Here is a 20,431-nt window from a genome sequence, read left to right on the forward strand (position 1 = left end):
ATTCCAGGTATTAAAACATGGATACAGAGGCTAGAGAGATGACGAAGTGACTACTTGCTCTTGCAGAGAACCTGGGTTCAGTTCCCAGCATCCACATAGTGGTCAACAACCACTCTTAACTCCAGTTCCAGGGAATCCCATGTCTCCTTCTGACCTCAGTCATCAGGCACACGTCTATCACTCTCTCTCTCTCTCTCTCTCTCACACACACACGGAAACTACAGGCTGACATCAGATGCTCCCCTCTAGCACTCCCCACTCTATCTGGGTGAAGGTCTCTGGCTGAACTGAAGCCCACCTATGGACCAGGCTAGCTGTGACTAGCTAAAGCCCGGTATCCTAGATTCTGCTACTCCAGTGCTGGATTCAGGTATGTACCACATGCCAAGGACCCCAACTCAGGTCCTCATGCTGTGACAGGCACTTTACTGACTGTGCCACTCCCTAGCCCTCTGATACCAACTTTAAAGGCCCTTTCTCCCCTATGCAGGCATTCTGAGGCTGCCAGAGACAGCTGATAAAACACCTATGCTTCTGGGCTTTCTTAAACTCTGTGCATGCTGCAATACACTACTTTCCAGATCTATGTCAAATTTAAATTAAACTCAGTATATATCTATGCTCATTTCCTATCTCTACCAAAACAGAAACTCTAACAAAATAATCATAATGAAGTTTACCATTATCTTAAGAGAATGTTACCTATTAGGGCACCAGAGAGAGGTAGACAGTTATATATGACTTTTTCAAACTTAACAGAAATTGAAACTTTTAATCTAATGTAAGTAAAAAAGGGTACTCACATAAAATTAAATCAGTACTGTATCTTATGGTACTTTTACTCCAAATTAACATGCAGTAAAAGCTATGCATGACTGAGTATATATACGGCCCATCCACAAAGCCAAAAGACTAATGTACTCATGTGTAACTCTGGGGCATAATCAAGACAATTATTTCATAAAAGAATAAAGTCAATAATTAAGCTGACACAACTCCACACTGAAATACAATCACTTCCATTAATTAGATTTCCAGTAGGATATATATAAATCAGTAAGACATTAAGAGGTAAGTAACTGGATTTTTTATTTTAATACACAGTATGAGAAATGAACTTGTAAATCAACTGAATTGTATGGAAAATGAAATAGCAAATAAATTAGACCCATGTTTAAAACAGAAGGTCAGCTAATGTTCAAACTTAAGGCTATCATGGACACATCGATTCCACAGTCTTCTTGAAAAGGTCGAAGTCTTTCAAATACAGCTTTGCTATGAACTGGTCCAGAGATCAACAGCGAATGGGAATGCTTAGCAGGGGTGGTGATCAGGGACACGTTTCCTATAAGGAAAAACCATACAATTAAGAAAAAGGAGTTTAAAAAAAAAATGATCAACCTGGCTTTTGCTTTTTTTTTTTTTTTTTTTTTTTTTGAGGGCCAGATCTTGCTGTATATATCCCTAAATTAGATGTTAACTTGCAATCCTCCTGCCTCCTCTACAAGGAATATACTACCACTTGGCTTAATTCATGTTTTTGAGTAATCTAAGTACTAGAAAAGTTCACCAAATTAGCCAGATGGCATTAAACAAAGCCACAGAGTGCCAACACACAGGGATTCTAGAGGACAATCTACTCAGGAGCACTACTGCCAAAGACAAGCTAGAGACTAGGTGGATGTGCCTCAGTATCCAATAATCTCGCCTTGTATCTCTAATTCTCTGGCAATCATATAGTGATTGGAGAGTGAACAATCTTTTGCAGGAATATCAGTGAACTCTTTAACTTCGTATTTCTGTTTGTAAAAAAAAATTTAAACAAAGTATATGTATATATGTATGTGTATATATGTATACATCTGTGTATAATACATTTTAGAATTATACAGTGGGGAAATACAGTGAGTATTTTAAAATTCCTGGCTTGTCAGATTCAGGGACAGTAAACCAGCCTCCCCAGGGATTCTCAGACGTTTCAAAATAACAGAATTTTAGCCGGGCGGTGGTGGCGCACGCCTTTAATCCCAGCACTCGGGAGGCAGAGCCAGGCGGATCTCTGTGAGTTCGAGGCCAGCCTGGGCTACCAAGTGAGTTCCAGGACAGGCGCAAAGCTACACAGAGAAACCCTGTCTCGAAAAACCAAAAAAAAAAAAAAAAAAAAAAAAAAAAAAAAAATAACAGAATTTTAAACATACTTCCAAAAATCTTCACTTAGCTATTTGGACTTCACAGATACCCACACTTCCTCTAGGGGCCTGCTTCTTTGCTCTCACTTACACGACACCCCAAAACCACAATCGGCTTCAGTTCTCCTCTGTCTCTTCTCAACTCCCTACAGAATGAATTTGATCCCTGCCACTCCACTAGCATTGCGTGTCAAAACTAAAGCGGCTGAAACCCAGTTTTTAAAGTAAACAGTTACCTTCCTTGACCTGTAGCCATTCTGGCAGATTGTTCCGTCTTCCTAACTATTCTTTTCACCCGGCATCTTGGGAACATGTGCACTTGGTACTCCTCTTCCTCACTGGCATCCCTCTCCTCCCACCCAAAAGCAACAGTACCAGCCAAGTGTGAACTCAAACTTCTAAATCTGTATCCTTCCTTTCTTAGATCAGACTTTTTGACACAGCAACAGGAAACAGACCGATGCACCTCATGTAACTGTCTTCGTGAGAGTGCTCTCTAAGAGAATTGAAGGTAAGTTTCTAGAATATGAACCTGTAATGGAGCCTTGCACAATGGGTGCTGGAGAGTGCCAGTGTGAGCCACGTGTGGGGCAACTACCTGTCATCTCAGCAAGTGAAGCTCAGGGAAGAAGATTCCGAATCTGAAGTCAGCCCAGGTTACACAGCAGGACCATCTCCAAAACCAAAACCACCCATGTATCCACATGGAAGCATATCCAGGAAGGCAAACAGCATGTTCTCACCCCGTAAAAAAGACACCAGGCAGCCAGAGCTCCCTGATACCTTCGTAAGTCTGGCTGTTTTACACTTCCAATCCGAGTGTGTCCCTGGCTGCCTATGCATAACTATAATTTACATAACTCTACTAAAAAATGACAGTTCCATTAAATATGATGATCAAGTAAATAAAGCTCCCTAGATTTTGCCTCCTGCAAGCTTTCCTAAGATGCCAAGTGCTCTGGTACCTCGGTGCTGCTTTGATGATGTTGTCCACACGGAGAATCACCTCTGCTGCTTCAGCCGCACTCAAAAGAACCTGTCGCTTCACTTGGAAACTTTCTGTTATACCCAGTATTGCCATGTCTCCAATGGTACCTTCCTTCATATCTGAAAAAAAAAATTAAAGTAACTGTTTAACAAATAAGGTATTAAAGCGTCTCTTAGTAACTTGTAATAAAACTAACCCTATTAACTGCACCTAACTACCTGATTTAGTTAGCAGATCAGTCTATAAAAGCACTCAAAGACAACTTTAAAACATTTTTTAAATTGTAGGGCCTGGATCAATGATTCAGTGGTTAAGAGCATTTGCTGTTCTTGAAAATGGCCTGAATTCAGTTCCCATCACCTGGGCAGCTCACAACCTCTTCTGGTCTCTGAGAGTGCATGTATACACACACACACCTTAAAAAAAAAAAATCTTTTAATTGGGCTGAGGATATGGTTTAGTGGATGAATGTCTGCACCCTGAGAACCTAAGGATCTGAGTTTGAATTTCCAGCACAAACACAAAAAAGCTAGGCACAACTGTCAAGTGCCTCTAAAGCCAACATTGGAAGGAAAGGGAGGGAGGCAGCGCTGTCTTCACCAAGAGCTCCCTGGCCACTCAGCTAGCAAAAACGGCGAACTTCCCGTTCAGTGAGACCCTGAAACAAGGCAGTAAGGTAGAAAGCAATAGAGGCAGGCACCCTACATCATCCTCTAGTGTGCCCACAGGCACACTCACATATTCATATGTATTTAAAACATACACACACACACACACATCCCCAACACTGGGGGTAGGGGAGGCAATACTAATGATTTTTATTAACAGAGGACGATATCAAACAAAAACTTACAGGGGCAAGCTAGCAAAATGGCTTAATAGGTAAAGGTCCTTGCCTCTAAGCATTATGATCCTGAGTTTGATCCTCAGAACTGAGATCCAACTCCTGCAAGCTGTTCTGACCTCCAAATGCTAGCACTGTGGAATGTCAACACACAGTTGTACACATACACCGTTAATCCCAGCACTTGGGAGGCAGGTGGAACTGACTTCAAGGCTGGCCTGGTCTGCACAACAAGTTCCAAGGTAGAGAAGGCAACACAGTGAAACCCTGACTCAATAAAAAGGGGGACTGGAGAGATGGCTCTGCAGTTAAGGACACTTAACTGCTCTTCCAAAGGAGCCTAGTTTGATTCCCAGTACCCATGTGGTGGCTCACAACAGTCTTTAAATCCAGTAGCAGGGGATCCCATGCCTTCTGACTTCCAAGGGCTTCTGTAGGCACCAGGCCCACATGTGGTATCTTGTTAACTACTTTATTTATGTATTAGAGGTTTACAATCAAAACCGTGCCAATGTTTGTTATGAAATTAGAAACTGTGTTCTAAGAGTCACACTTGAGAATATAAGCTCTACTCACACATCCTAATATCAAACTGTAAACCATCTTTTGAGTAGTTTTATACCTCTTAGAGCAATGCTATGAATACAAAATTAAAACACATCCCCATACACAGTAATTACAAAAGCAATCAGCATTGCCATCTTTTAGTTAGCATAAGAACTTTTTTACTTTTTAATTTTTTTATTTTTTTTTTGTTTTTTCGAGACAGGGTTTCTCTGTGTAGCTCTGCACCTTTCCTGGAACTCACTTGGTAGCCCAGGCTGGCCTCGAACTCACAGAGATCCGTGTGGCTCTGCCTCCCAAGTGCTGGGATTAAAGGCGTGAGCCACCACCGCCTGGTTAGCATAAGAACTTTAAAAAAAATACAAACAAAACAAAACAAAACAAAAAACTTACTGAATGAGGAGGGAACCGACTACTGTTACTTTGCTAAACAGACACTATGTCCAACTGCCATCTAAACATCTGTTTGTATGTATGGATTAGTGCTCCCGGCGAAGCCTTACTCAGAAAGCTTCAGTCTGTAGTTGGGCAGCAGTTAGTGCAGAGACTCCTAACTGGTCAAAGTACAGAAAACAGTGACTGTTGAGTGCTCAGTCCTGAACAGAACCTGCAGACCACTCCCTCCAGGTCTCCGAAAACACTGCAGAACAGGGTAGGATGAGCGTAGTAAGAGTTGTAGGATAAGGAGGAGTGCTATGAAATGCTACCTTCTGGACATGACATGGCCAATGCACACAACTGTTAACTCCATCATGGAGAGGAGAGGGGCTCAGAAGGTCCCAGCCCTACAGGTCATTAAAGGCTGCTGGGGAAGGAGATTCCTCAGGGTACAGCCTCCGAAAAGGTGCCGTTATGCAAGTAAATAGCCTTCCACCCATCCATCTAAGTGGGAGAGGGATTTGGGAACACAGGGTTCAGTGGAAGAGGAAAGGTGTTAAGACAACAATGGGAAGGGGGACTATGACCAAGTGTGTAATACACACACACACACACACACACACACACACACACACACACACACACACACACGGATGGACGGACGCACGGTTTGTGCGTGTACACTTTTTTTTAATTGAAGAAAGTAACTTTCACCAAGTGACTACAAAAGTCTGCTTGACCTCTTACCCAGTCCAGTCGTCGTCTGGCCTTCGCTGTGCGCAGCCCGGAGCTGGGCCACCAGGTCCGCACTGTCATAGCCGGCGTTGTCAGCTATGATGGTCGGCAACTACAACACGGAAAGGACAGGTAAGCACCAAGGACTAGTACTCGTCTCTAGACATACACCATGCCTGGCTGTCCTTGATAACTGTTCATGGAGTATAAGATGTAGAAGCAAATATAAACCGTTGTGCACCATTTCAGCTTTGCAAAGGGCAAACTATCTTTTTGTCCAGACAGAAAAACGCATTCAGTTAAAATCGACTCCCATGAAGTTGACGTTCAGGGCTCCTTCCATAGTTACCATTCTCAGCGCTTTAGCGAAAGACTCCATTGCTACAGCCTCTTTCCCTGGTGTTTTGCTGGCAAGTTTTGCCACAGCATGAGCCATCACCATCTCAGAACAACCTACAAATGAAAACCCAAACTGTTACGTGCTCTGCTGTCTCCAGAACAATGATCTGTCATTTTGAAATCGAAGGCTCACATGACTAGTTTCTACAAGAGCCAATACATCCACTTATGAGTCATACCACACACCGAGAAAGCAAGAACTGAACACTTTCCAAATGCTCACCTCCTCCATACACTGTCCTGGGGTCTTTCACAGTCTGGGCGAGAACACAAAGGGCGTCATGCAAAGACCTTTCTGCTTCATCCAGAATCTGCTGAGTGGCCCCACGGAGTACAATAGTGCAAGCCTCACCTGACGTTAAATGTAATATTCATAAGTCAGTCACCGCTTTGTCATACACCACATAACCATTTCCTCTCCATTATCTAAATGACTATGATCGGGTTTTGGTAGCTCATTCTTCCCCCAAGAAAAGCTTTCCCTACAAAAATCCATGTTCATAAGCCTTCTAAGTTATCGAGAAAAATCGATGCTAAAGGTACATATTTCCAAAAGGCCCAGCAAATATCAACTTAAGACTTCAAGACACTGAAACAAAACAAAATTTATCTTCTATGGGGCTAGAGATGGCTCAGTGGTTAAGAGCACTGGCTGCCCTCCCAAAGGACCTGGGTTTAATTCCCAGCACCCACATGGCAGCTCACACCTGTCTGTAACTCAATTCCAGGGAATCTGACACCCTCGTACCAATGTATATAAAATAAAGTTAAATACATTATTAAAAAAATTGGGCCGGGCGGTGGTGGCGCACGCCTTTAATCCCAGCACTCGGGAGGCAGAGCCAGGCGGATCTCTGTGAGTTCGAGGCCAGCCTGGGCTACCAAGTGAGTTCCAGGAGAGGCGCAAAGCTACACAGAGAAACCCTGTCTCGAAAAAACCAAAAAAAAAAAATTATCTTCTATTTGTCCTTATAAGATTTATCCCCACTCCACTCATTAATGTGTATGTAGGGGGTGTGGGGGGTGTATATGTACATGGTAGTCAGGTGGAAATTGGTTCTACCATGTGGGTCTCAGAGAAGGAACTTCGGTCATCAGGCTTGGCACCAAGCACCTTCACCCACAGAGCTATCCACCAGCTTACAGAATGTATTTTAGTACTATGGTAACTTTTCTTTTGCCTTAAGAGGCCAGCAAGGACTTAGGTACTTAAGCCAAAATTTACACAGTCACTCACCAAGGGCAACCCCAGAAAAGTGGATGAGTTTGTCTTCTCCAATCATGACTTCTTCTATAAGTTTGCAGCTTCCAAGCTTCACCAGCTCTGGGTGATCAAAGGTGGAGGCAATCTCACCACCTATGAACATAAACACATTCCAGGGTTAAAATTTGTTCTCAGCTGGGCATGGTGGTGCATGCCTTTAAGCTCAGCACTAGGAAGGCTGAGGCAGATGGATCTCTGTAAGTTTGAGGCTGTCATTAGATTGATTTACTTACTTAAAACATTTTTACCATTTGGGAAATTAAAAACTTAGAAAAGTTATGTTTAAATTCAAGCACAAGGTACATACTTCACTCTCTCAGAAAGGCACAAAAGTCTTCACTAAAGGTTACTGTAACTTTACCTCACACGGGGCACAAAGAATTTAAATATTCAGCAAAACAAATAGACTAGTTAAGACTCAAAACTCCTCTTTTCAGCTCAAATTTGTCTAGACTACACCTAGCGATTTAGTCTTTATATTTGTGTGAAAGAACTGGTTGTCTTGAAACACCTCAACAAAAGGACCTCTACAGCATGGCAAGCTTCAACAAAAGAACCTCTACAGCATGGCAAACTTAGCATATATATAATCTGGTAATACACTTTAAACATCTGTAAACTGAAACCTAAATGTACAACTTTTTTTTTAAATTTTAATGATTTATTTTTATTTTATATGTGCATTGGTGTTTTGCCTGCATGTATGTCTGTGTGAGGGTGTCAGGTCCCTTGGAACTAGAGTTACAGACAGTTGTGAGCTGCCATGTGGGTGCTGGGAATTGAACTTGGGTCCTCTGGAAGAGCAGCCAGTGCTTTTCACCGCTGAGCCATCTCTCCAGCCCCATGTACAACTTCTATAACAGAAGTGGAAAAATCTGTATGAGTCCATGCAATGGACCAGTAAAAATGCAAGTCCCTCTGTTTATGAGGCATACATACTTAATAAAAATGAACTCCATGTTTAGACTTGGGTCTTATCTCAAGTTATCTCACTATGCATGATCAAATATCGCACTCCACACCCCCAAAATCCAAAATCTGAGAAACTTCTGAGTACCAAGCATTTCTAAGAGAAAAAACTACCTCTACTACTACTACTACTACTACTACTACTACTACTACTACTACTACTACTAATACTAATAATAATAATAATAATGAGACCAGCAAGATAGCAAGATAGTTCAGTAGGTAAAGATACCACCAAGATTCAGGACCTGAGTTTGAGACCTAAGACTCACATGGTAAGGGGAGAGAATCAAGTCTATGAAGCTGCCTGTGATCTCCATATGCAAGCCATGGCTCACATGCACCCAACAACACAAAAATCAATCAATGTAATTCTTCAAACACTGTAACTAAAGGCATAATTCAGAATAACTGTTTATATACTCTTAGCTCTTTAAGGGATTTCTTCTTATTCTCAACAATGAATTGCACAGTAACGCTCAATAAACACAAGAATGATAATTATACTTACTAGAGACTAATGTCTTTTTCCATACCTGTGACAAGAGCTAGGCGTTCCACACCTGCAAAGTCTGCATGCTCAATAGCCATGACACCAGCAGCACCAAAGAGTTGTTCAGGATAATTATAAATTAACTGTCTGCAAACAAAATATACAAGAACATTATGCTCAAAACAGCTACTTCTCATGATGAATTACATTAGAATGCAAAACCTGCAAGCATTTTTACTTCACTAGGAAAAAAAAATCCAAAAAACAAAAAAACAGCCTGATGATTTATGCTCAACTCTTGGGTCTCAAATGATAGGAGAGAACCCACTCCCAACAAGTTGTCCTCTGACCTTATAGCATAAGCAAAAAAAGAAATTAAGAGATTCATTTCTCAGGTTCCAGCTAAAGTCAACTGAGATCCAGGGTTATTTCATCAGAAATTCCAAAGAGAAACAATTCATCATATTTAAATCATTCCCAGAGTATCCAGAAGAAATCTGACACTGCTCTACTCTGTCCCACAAGTTTAGGAACCTTCAATCCTGTCTGGTGAATCCACATGGTCTGTTCTTCTGCCTGCTGACACTTAGTGATCCTCTACATTAGAAAATTGACGTTACCTCATTGTGAGTGTTCAACACTAACACAGCTTTACATTAAACGACAATCCCCAACTAGTCAGCCTCACTTCATCTGCCACATCAAGCACTGAATCCTTCTATCACCACATGAAAACTGAGTACAGTACAGTAAAGTACTGAGAATAGCAATAGGGGCTGAGGAATCTTAAATATGTAAACCTTGCCTTTAATCTAACAGTCCACTGAGTGTATGTATGTCTTAGCTGACTGCTTGAATGGCAACAATCTGTAACTGTTAGTAAACAAACCATGTGCAGCACTTTCTAACAGTAATTTGGTAGGAAATACAATTTTCATGAAAATAACATTAGTTTGTTAAAAACACTATCAGCACAAGCAAACACAGACCTGTTAATAAAGCAATTTATTCCATGCTTAAGAATACGTTCAACTTTCTCCTTCATCTTTTCCTTTTCTGCATGTTCTATTTCTGCAACCTTTGCCGTGGAATCAACTCTTACCCGAGAGCCAAATATCTAAGATGAAAGATATGAAGACAGAGTCAAGTTTCGCTCCTCTTTAGAGTCCTAGTAACACAGTATATTCCAGTATTTTTATGAACGTACATATCAAAGGATATATGGGTGTATTATTTCTAAACAGATTCTAAGCTGTTTAATGTAACTGACTCCTGAGTTAACAGCAATAAAATTTCAAGAAATACAGTAACACACCTTTATTTTGTCTGTATCCATTCCAGTATTGGCAATAAGAATTTTAGCATTTTCAATTCTCTTTGGTTGATTTACTCCAATTTTTTTATCCAACAGAAAACCTACAACAAACATAAAGGGTAATAAATACTTAAAGCATGCATTACTAGACCTGAAAAGTTATCTGTGATACCAAATTAGTCACTCAAATAATGCATTTTTAAAAATTTTTCAATGCACCAGCCGGACGGTGGTGGTGCATGCCTTTAATCCCAGCACTCGAGAGGCAGAGGTAGGAGGATCTCTGTGAGTTCGAGGCCAGCCTGGTCTACAATGTGAGTTCCAGGAAAGCTACACAAAGAAACCCTGTCTCGGAAAAAAAATAAAATAAAAAAATAAAAGTTCAATGCACCACGTTCCCAGAACCTAAAAAGCATTTCATTACGCAGTGGTCACAAACACCAATTCATTCTTCAAAATATATTTAAAAGTGAGAACATAAGGGGCTGGAGAGATGGCTCAATGGTTTTAGAGTACTTGCTGGCTCTTGCAGAGGTTCTGGGTTCAATTCCCAGCCCCCACATGGTGGCTCACAACCATCCATAATTTCAATTTTAAGGGATCCAATGCCCTCTCTGGCTGTCAGGCACCAGACATGTACACAGCACAGACATTAATGTAGCGAAAACACCCATACACATTAATAATGAAGTAAATAAATAAAAGAGAAAACACATAAGGCAATATTACAGCTAGGAGAGAACAAAACACATCACCCAGAAACTTGCTTCATATACATACAACAGACCGGAGTCTACTGATTATAATGTAAAAACTTTGAGTTCATTTTTACTAGCTTAAAACCAACAAGACAAAATAAGCAGTGAAGAGTTGAAATCAAAGGATGTGCTATGAATTGCTATGCTTTTCAAAGAACTCAGCCTAGCCTGGCATATTGGTGTGTGCTTTCAATCCCAGAACTAGGGAGGCAGGGGCCAGTCTGTTCTACACAGCAAGTTCCAGGACAGTCAGGACAAAATAGAGACCTTGCCTCAAATAACTAACAGAAAACTCCACCTAGTAGTAAACCAGAAACACCACAGTCAACACAACTAGACAAACCTGGTCTCAATCATGCTCTCATCTTTAGTGGCTTCTGGATGAATGTCAACCAGATATTCATATGCAAAGCATGTCTAACTAGAGGTAGAGATGCTAATTAACAGCCTAGCCTTATTGACTGAATACCATCATATGACCTAATACTGACCACCTTCATAGGCTTCTTTCAGACATATAAGAAACTTATAGCTCATTAAGCCCACCTTGTGCTTTCTGTTCTATTCAGCTTAATCTTGTCCTCAGGAGATCATCATTATGAGAACTAAAGGATTAAAGTTCCAGTTACAATACCTGTCACAGAGCACATACACAAGAATGGGGAGCAGTATGTGCTGCTCTCTGTTATAAGGATCTTCCCCAACCTGGCAGCACATTAGAAACATTACAGAGCCCTTGCATGTCAATATAACCAAAATATTTTCAGAATCGCAAAAAGCAAATGGCATAAGACACACAGCAAAACCAAGACTCCAAACGACTTGTAGCTATAAAGCACAACTTGACTCTTTCTACCCCTTTTAAGAAAATGCCTACACAGTCCATGGTTCATTTAAAAGTAAATACAATGAGAAGACATTGAAAAACCTATGCCCTACAAACTATACTATAAAGAAAATAGCATCTCCCAAGACTCAGTCCTTAAAAACTACATCCCTACATACTAACCATATACATTGTTTGCTAGTTAAAGAAACTTTGAAAATACTTTTTTCTTAAACAACAGAATGAGCTGGAGAGATAGCTCAGACTTGGAAGAGTGCTTACTGTAGCAGAGGAGCAGAGTGTGGCTCCCCGTACCCACACTGGCTGGCTCATACCAGTCAGCATTCCCACCTGAGCAGAGCTACCACCTCTGGCCACAAACATGTACATACTCACACGTTTGTCAGAAACAAGCATGCACATGATTAAAAATAATAAACTTAGAAACAAAACTTTTTCCCAGGGCTAATGATGTAGCTCAGGTAAGAGTGCTCATTTAGCATTCACAAAGCCCTAGCTAGATGGATCCCCGTATGGCATACACCAGGGTGGTGGTGCGTATTTGAAATCTCAGTTTGAGAGACGACGGCAGAAGGAAGTTTAAGGTCATTCTTGGTTACATACACAGCAAGTTCAAGGCCACCACTAGCTATGAGAGATTATTAACAAAACTGGACAATAGCACGCCTTTAATCCCAGCACTCGGGAGGCAGAGGTAGGATCTCTGTGAGTTTGAGGCCAGATGGGTCTACACAGTGAGTCCAGGACAGCCAGGGCTACACAGAGAAACCCTGTCTTGAGAAACCTAAAAACAAAACAACAAAAAACAAGTGCCAAGGCCTGCAGAGATGGCTCAGCAGTTGAAGAGCACTTGCTGCTCTTGCTGCAGACCTGGGTTGTTCTCAGCACCCAAATGGAAGCTCACAGCCCTCTTTACTCCAGTTCCAGGGATTCTGGTGCCTCTTCTGACCCCCTGGGCACCGGTCATGCACAAGGTGCACATGCATGTGGGCAAAAGGCTCACAGAGTGAGCATGAAATTTTTAAAGATTTATTTCTGTATTATGCATACAGTATCCTGCCTGCATCCCTACAGGCTGGAAGAGGGCACCAGATCCTATTACAGATGGTTGTGAGCCACCACGTGGTTACTGGGAATTGAACTCAGGGCCTCTGGAAGAATAGCCAGTGCTCTCTCTTAACCTCTGAGCCATCTCTCCAGCCCAGGTCTAAAAATTTTTAATTAAAAAAAAAATGGCAGATGCCACACAAAGTCAGTAAAATATCAATCAAAACAAAAGTTCTTTATCCTCAACAACCTGTTAATTAAGTGATTTGATGTATCCAGACTCTGCTTGGAAAATACATGTAATCCTGAGAAAAGTAGCATCTGGGAAAAGCTCTTGGTGAAGCTATCCTTTCTCTACTAGACAGCAAATGACTTCCTGCGTGAGATCTAGGAAGTAGGATGACGCGGAGACAGTGTGGCAGGCGAAGCACTGTCAACACTACAAACTGACACAATGACAACAGCAGCTGTAACATGAACGGGCCTTAAAGACAAGTTTTCTGGCTTTGTTGTGTCACTGCAGGCAAGCATGGTTGAGTACTTAAGACTCAGTCACCAATCAAATCTTCTCTATATTTGACACACATACACACCTTCATCTAAATAGGAGTCTGCCAGGCTTCCGCCTAGTTTCTTGATGACATGAATGGCCTCCAGATTACCAGAACCCTTCAGTCTGAGAACAGCTTCTACAGCTAATTTGGTAAAGTGGTCCTTGTGATGAGTAAGGAGCTTTGAGGATAATGTTGTTCCTGCAATATTCATCAAATCTTGCCGGAATTTGACTTCATCAGAACTAATAAAACCAATCAAACAAAAAGAAAACCCACCTGTTATTAAATTATTCAAACATAATAAGCATACTTTAATTTTCAAAATTTACCTAAGTACTTGGCTCTATGCAGGCCTCTAATGTCACCAAAATCAAGAAACATGTAAACAATGGATACCATCTTTCCCATCCAACTGCCAAACAGGGTGAGGCAAAAGCAAGCAAGACAATCAAATGTTGCTACGAATGTGGGGAAACTCCAGGCAGGGGGATCGGGATCTGTCCTTGGTGCATAGCCAGGCTTCTGGGAATCCAGTGCCTGTGATATGACGCCTTGCAGAGTCTTGATGCAGTGGGAAGGGGCTTGGACCTGCCTAGGCTCAGTGTGTTGGGCTCTGCTGACTCCCCATGGGAGACCTCGATTTGGGGGATGTGGGGATGTGGGGTGGCTCGGGAAAGAGGGCTGGGAGTGGGAGGAGGGGCGAATCTGTGGATGGTATGTAGAGTAGAAAATTTCTTAATAAACAAAAATGAAAAAAAAAAAAGGAATGTGGGGAAACAACTGTCTGTGACACACTCAGCACAAACAGAAATTGCTTCTGGAGATTTGGTAATTAATGTACATGAAGGTAAACTCAAGTACATAGATACATTTAGCCTCAGCAATTCCACTTCTAGAAATATTTCTTGAGTAACAAATTTCTGACATTATCATAAAGCTAAACTTTTCAAACATACCATTCTCCAAAGGCAGACAGTTTAAGGAAATTCCATCAGTCACATTCTGAAGCACCTAACAGCTGACACTCCAAGAGAATGTATCAACACCCAGAAACACACGGGTTATCTACCAGGTTAAAAAGCAGGCGTGGAAACACACGCTGTAATCCAGCACTGGGGAGGCAGAGGCAGGTGGAGCTCTGTCTAGAGCACAGGAGGCTGAGGTAAAGACTCAATGTCGGTGCTAGCTGAGACTAGGAAGGCTATTCTGGAGGTGCCGTGGAGGGTACAGCAGCAAGATGAGCTCGTGCATGTTTCTCATGGTTCTCTACATGAGAATTCCCAACAGGATTTTGGTGTACCAACCCATGATCAACTGCAGAGCTCAACAGGGCCTCTCTTGCTGCCTTTGTGGCTTCTCTCCAACCTGCAATGATGGTCTGTGGATGGATCTTTTTTGCAATTAAAGATTCTGCTTCCTGTCAATAAAATAAAAGTACACAGATAAAAGTAGTAAAGGATTGGAATACTTCTACTGCTCCAGATCAGTCACAACAATAGGGTGGAAGTGTTGAGTGGCTCTTACCCGGAGTAGTTCTGCTGCTAAAACAGTAACAGAGGTAGTGCCATCGCCAACTTCGTCATCTTGAACCCTGGACATATCTAGGGAAAAAAACAAAATGATTATTTCTCCACATTCCTCAATTCTCTTAAAACACCCACTTATAGTAGGTTCCACAGCTGACAAAGTTTGGGAGACCTTTAAGTTCCAAATACGCTAGCTTGAATATGCTCTCCCAAGTTCATGAAACTGTCATCCCCTTTTCTGTCTCACCAACGTTATAACACAGCACAGGGCCCTCACCGACAGGGCCCACTGGTCTTGGACCTTACAGTTCAGCCAAACAGACTTGTATCATTTAAAAACTACCTAGTCTGTGGTTGCAGCTGCCCCAAGTGGACAACAGTACTTCTGATATTCATTTTAATGATGGTAAAGGATGGCTATCATTTAAATAGTTGACACAATCATTAAGGAAATAAGACTCACCAACTAAAACCTTAGCTGCTGGATTGTCAACACCAATGTTTTTTAGAATGGTGGCACCGTCATTGGTTACCATTAGAGAGGCATCTCGTCCACTGCTTAGAAGGATTTTGTCCTGGAAGGAAATTGACTTGGGTCAGATTAAGGTCTAAGCACTTCTTGAAGAATACCTGGCGTCAGGAACTGCACTAGCCGCACACTGCTGACACGGACACACTCTGGATGGTTATCTGCTACCAAATATTTCCAATACATGTAGCCTACAACCAAACCTCAATGTTTCCTAAAACCTCAGAAGTACAGGTACCACAAACTAGCTTTGTTACAACACCATGACAGACAATGATGGAAACCAATGTCCATACACAAAGTTAAGAGCAAACCCCAGAATACTGTATCGTGGTTAAAGATATAAAACAAGCCAGGCGGTGGTGGCGCACACCTTTAATCCTAGCACTCGGGAGGCAGAGGCCAGCCTGGGCTACAGAATGAGTTCCAGGACAGGCTCCAAAGCGACACAGAGAAACCTGTCTCGAAAAACCAAAAAGATATAAAACACTTTTTTAAAAAAAAAGATTTATTTATTTTGTATACAGCATGTATGACTACAGGCCAGAAGAGGGCACCAGATCTCATTATGGATGGTTGTGAGCCACCATGTGGTTGCTGGGAATTGAACTCAGGACCTCTGGAAGAGCAGTCGGTGATCTTAACCTCTGAGCCATCTCTCCAGCCTGATAAAACATATTTTTAAAAACCATCACAATGGGACCCTTCTTATGCTAACTAAAAGATAATTTAAAGAACTGGCAACTGGGGTATCGGCCAGAGTTCGACTAACACAGGGTGCTGAAGAGAGGCTCAAAGCAAGCGGTGGGGGCACTAAGGAGGTTCAGGGAAGTGAGTTTGTTGGGTGACCTTGACCGTGCATGTGCGTGCGTGTGTGCAGAGGAGATGGCTTGGATTTAGTTACGTCTTGTAATTGAAGTGTAGTCAGTGTTTGATATCTAAGGCCATCTGGACAGTTAATGAATTTAGGGGAGTCAGCTGGTGCTAGGTATTCAGTAATCACTTGGGCAGAGGAAAAGTAGGAGTGTGAAGAGATGAGATTTGTGGGGAACAGGTGACCATGAGAGAACAGGAGCTGATAATGAGTACTGATAATGGAGGGGTCAGCCTGACGTGGCCGTCTGACAGGAAGACGCTGCCATCCACATAAAGTGTAGAAGGATGGGGAAGCACGTCTTTGAGAGGTTTTTGACAGGAGTGTAGAGGATCTGGGGCAGAAAGGAGAACGTTAAGGAAAAGGGGTAAGTATGGAGGGATTGAGGGGAGGGCAGGTAAGGAATTCGAGTGATGAGCTTTTTGATAAGAGAAATTTGGAGAGATAAAATTTGAGACGGTGGAAGGGACCGCAGAGCCCTTTGTAAATTAGGAGTTGAGCTTGAGAGTGGTGGAAGAGACGAGACAGACAGTGAGAGCGGATCCGAGTTTGTTAGGTTTAGTGAGGAGCAGAGTGGTCGTAGCAAGAGTGCACAGACGAGGTCAGCCATGGACAGTGTTCTACAGTTTCGGGGAGGTGTGAGCAACAGAGGCAAAGGTCAGTCTTAGGAAGTGTAAGGATGGAAAGGCTCGTATAGATCTGAAAGGCAGAGGGCTAGAGCAGAAAAGATGGAAGATGGAGGATGCCTTGGCGCTTGGTACCGCTGCTCCACATGAAGGGATTGTTTGTGGGAAGGAGGACAGGCAAGGCTATAAAAATAATTTATGCAGGTTCTAAAAAGAGGTAGCACAAACTCTGAAAGAAATTTAAAATAGGACACTAAAACAAGTACACACCAATAGCACACACACATAAACAAAACCAGTATCTGTTATTTTAAAAATGCATTTCGAAAATCTATGACAAGCATATCCATAAGTGAACAGAAACTATTAGCAGGTTTTGCATCTATATGGCAACACTTGTCACTGGAGAGTGACATGTGATTGGAGGAGGATTTTTTATAATTTAACGTTTTAGACAGCAAAACATAAAAAAAATTAATAACTAAATTTACACTAAAGGCTTTAAACAATTTTTAAAACTTATTTTTGGCCAGCTGCTGCAACACAAGACCGTATCTCAGGTAGAAAAAAAAAAAAAAGAAAGAAAGAAAACTAGAAACAAACTCTTCTAAAATTTTCCTATTTTTCTTACCATGCCCTTCGGTCCCAAAGTGCTCTTCACCAAGTCTCCGATGGCGATGGCACCAATGAAGGATGACTTAAAAAAGGAGAAAAATCAGAAAAGGTGGTCAAGACTTACCATCACAGAGAAAAGCGCAGTTCTGTCATTTACAAGAGGCGGAACGGGCTTACCAGGCGAGCGGTCTCAGCTCTCTCTTCGTCAGCTCCGGCCTTGAAGATGTTCACAGGGGCAAGGGAAAGGGACGCCTACACGGGGAAACCGAGACACGACGTCTGAATGCCAGTACTCTTTCCCACATTACCTAGGGCCCCTCGCGAGACTGGTAAGTCTTATTACCCAAAAGGAAAATCAATGTACAGTAGAAAATCAATTTACAATAGCATTTCAGGAGGTCCGTCATGGAAGTGGGCATTTATTTAAATGGCGAGAAGGACTTGCGGGTAGGCGCCAGGAATAATACATCGGCTGGGGTGTAGGGCGAACTAAGGGCAACATTAAGGCGGAGGCAGGCGTGGGCCGTGGAGCAGCGGTACCAAGCACCAAGGCATCCTCCATCTTCCACCGGCCCTGCCCAGCCGCCCGCCCTTCAAGCCCCGCCCCGAGGAGGGCGGGGCTGACAAGAGTACCAGAAACTTCTTCGTGTGGGGTGAGCCCCGGGGGGGGAGGGGGGGCGGTCGTCGGGGGTCCCTTAGCCACGGAAAGGCCTGATTTTAGGAGGAGATGCTGGCTTTAGGGCGCCTTCTCCCTTCGCGCCCGCCCGCCCGCCCGCCCCGCCGTGGAGAGCTCGGTCTGCGGGATCCCACGCAGGCCTCACGCCCGGCCCGAGCCATGTGCGACCGGCCCAGGGGAGGGGGGCCGCAAGGAGGCTGCGGCTCCCGTTAGACAAGGGGAGCAGCGCGGAGGGCGGACACAGCGGCACCCGGGCAGGGGCGGAGGTCGTGGGCCGAGAGCGGAGCTCACCATGGTTCCGACGAACTCCGCGGAGAGGAGGAGAAGCCCTCACAGGACCGCGCCGGGAAGACAGCAGAAAGGAGGGCGGAAGTGACGGCACGCCCTGCCGCAGGGGGCGGGGCCGACCGCGCCGGTTTCCGCCTGGCACAGCCGCCTGCGCCTCCTGCGTAGGGGGCTGGTCCGGAAGCGGAGCGGCTCGCGGGGGGGGGGGGGGGGTCGGGGGGAAGGGGCGGGGCCTCGGCTCGCGCCACGCCCAGCGGCGGAAGTCCCTGCCGATGTAGGCGGGGCTAGGGGCGGGCTGATTTAGCGTAGAACTCCAGACCAAAGAGACAGTGTACCGCCCTGGTTGCCACAGAAACGGAGTTCCTGCTTACATATATTTTTAAGGTCAGATGTACAGTTTCAAGTGTTGCACACTAATCATTTCCACCATTTACTCTCCATGGAAGCATCCACTCAATTTTTCGTGTTTTTTTTTTTTCCCTTTGGGGGGGATTATTTACCAATATACTACTAAATAATACTTTTATTACTTTTAAGTATTACCATTATAAAGGAATCTTCACTTAAATTTTTAGACAGGGTCTAATGTGTAGCTCTGGCTTGGCTTGGAACTCACGATGTAGAGCAGGCTGGCCTGGAACTCTCAGATCCACCTGCCAATGCCTCCAGAGTACCGGATTAAAGGCGGTGCCATGACTCCTGGAGTTCTTTTAATTTTAAAACGCTGTAATCGGATATTAGCTGCCTAGGACAAGGGCTAGTGAGGCTTAGCTGAGACTTTTACCTTGGCCCTGGTTATCCAATTTAGGTTTTTCTCTTCATTTTGTTTTCCCCGGGGGAGAAAAAAAAAACCAAAAAAAACTAATAACTATTCCATGACGTCTCAATGGAGATCAAGATCAGTCCCAAATATTTCAGTTTATTAAAAAAGTTTTCTCCTTACTCTTGAAATCCTAGGTTTCAATGCTTAAAAAAAAAGTTTTTCTTTGATCCTCTGGTAACATTTCTCTTTGATCACTTAGCAAGTACCTATATTTCTGACAATTGCTAACACTAAGGCATTTTTAATTTTTAGTTATTTCTACTCTCAGATAGAGTAACTTAATTTATATTGGGTGGGCAAGCTATGGAGACTCAAATCTAGTTACCAACTGCTTTTAAAGTTCTAAGCATTGTTTAAAAATAATTATGCGTGCATATCTGTGTGTGCCATGCTACACACAGGGAAGTCAGAGGACATCAGTTTTGACCTGTCACCACGTAGGTCCTGAGGATTGAACTCAGGATGTCAGGCTCAAAAGCGTAAGTTTCTACCCACTGAGCCTACTTTTCAAGTTTTTATTTCTCTGTGTGTGTGTGTGTGTTTTCACACATGTGTGTAGGTATTAGCAAAGGCCAAAAGAGGCATCAGATCCCCTAGAGCTGGAGTAGTGAGCAACCCAACCCACAAGCACTAAGAGTTGTTTATATTCAAATATTTGAAAAAACTTTCATGACTCATGAAATTAGTATTTTGATGCCAGTAAAGCTTTGTTCAAAGAAGGGCATGTTCTTTTTTCATCCTGCAACAGTTACAAAGAATTAGGTGATTGTGATAGTCTATGGGTATGCAGAGCCTACAACAGTCATTTTAAATAAGTCTGTGACCCTGGTTTACATTGTCCTAAGGTCCACTGTAACAAGGGGTGTGTTCAGGCCCAGCCAATTGTTATTTGAAACTTACTAGTTTTCTGTTGCAGGAAAATTTTTATTAGGAAATTTATTATTTTTTTTTTTTTCCGAGACAGGGTTTTTCTGTGTAGCTTTGGTGCCTGTCCTGGAACTCGCTCTGTAGACCAGGCTGGCCTGGAAGTCACAGAGATCCACCTGGCTCTCCCTCCCGAGTGCTGGGATTAAAGGCGTGCGCCACCACCGCCCCGCAGGAAATGTATTTTAATGGGCAGATCCCAGATCCCA

At 43.0% G+C, this 20,431-nt stretch overlaps 1 protein-coding gene across 1 annotated transcript; it reads right to left on the reverse strand.

Annotated features, from left to right (window-relative positions):
* Positions 1-1,072: 1,072 nt before the first annotated feature.
* On the reverse strand, positions 1,073-18,612 carry Cct2 (chaperonin containing TCP1 subunit 2). Its single transcript, XM_052753421.1, has 16 exons — positions 18,482-18,612; positions 17,692-17,766; positions 17,531-17,596; positions 15,334-15,445; positions 14,869-14,945; positions 14,649-14,761; positions 13,384-13,586; positions 10,139-10,239; positions 9,813-9,940; positions 8,867-8,970; positions 7,335-7,454; positions 6,321-6,449; positions 6,048-6,151; positions 5,711-5,810; positions 3,155-3,296; positions 1,073-1,345 (listed from the first exon to the last, which is right to left on the reverse strand). The coding sequence occupies exons 1-16, from the start codon at positions 18,482-18,484 to the stop codon at positions 1,315-1,317; spliced, it is 1,608 nt and encodes a 535-aa protein (XP_052609381.1). The 5' UTR covers positions 18,485-18,612; the 3' UTR covers positions 1,073-1,314.
* Between the last annotated feature and the right edge of the window lie 1,819 nt (positions 18,613-20,431).

This window comes from Peromyscus californicus, unplaced genomic scaffold, assembly GCF_007827085.1.
Source record: "Peromyscus californicus insignis strain IS unplaced genomic scaffold, ASM782708v3 Scaffold_24__1_contigs__length_46423439, whole genome shotgun sequence".
Taxonomy (NCBI): Eukaryota; Metazoa; Chordata; class Mammalia; order Rodentia; family Cricetidae; genus Peromyscus; species Peromyscus californicus.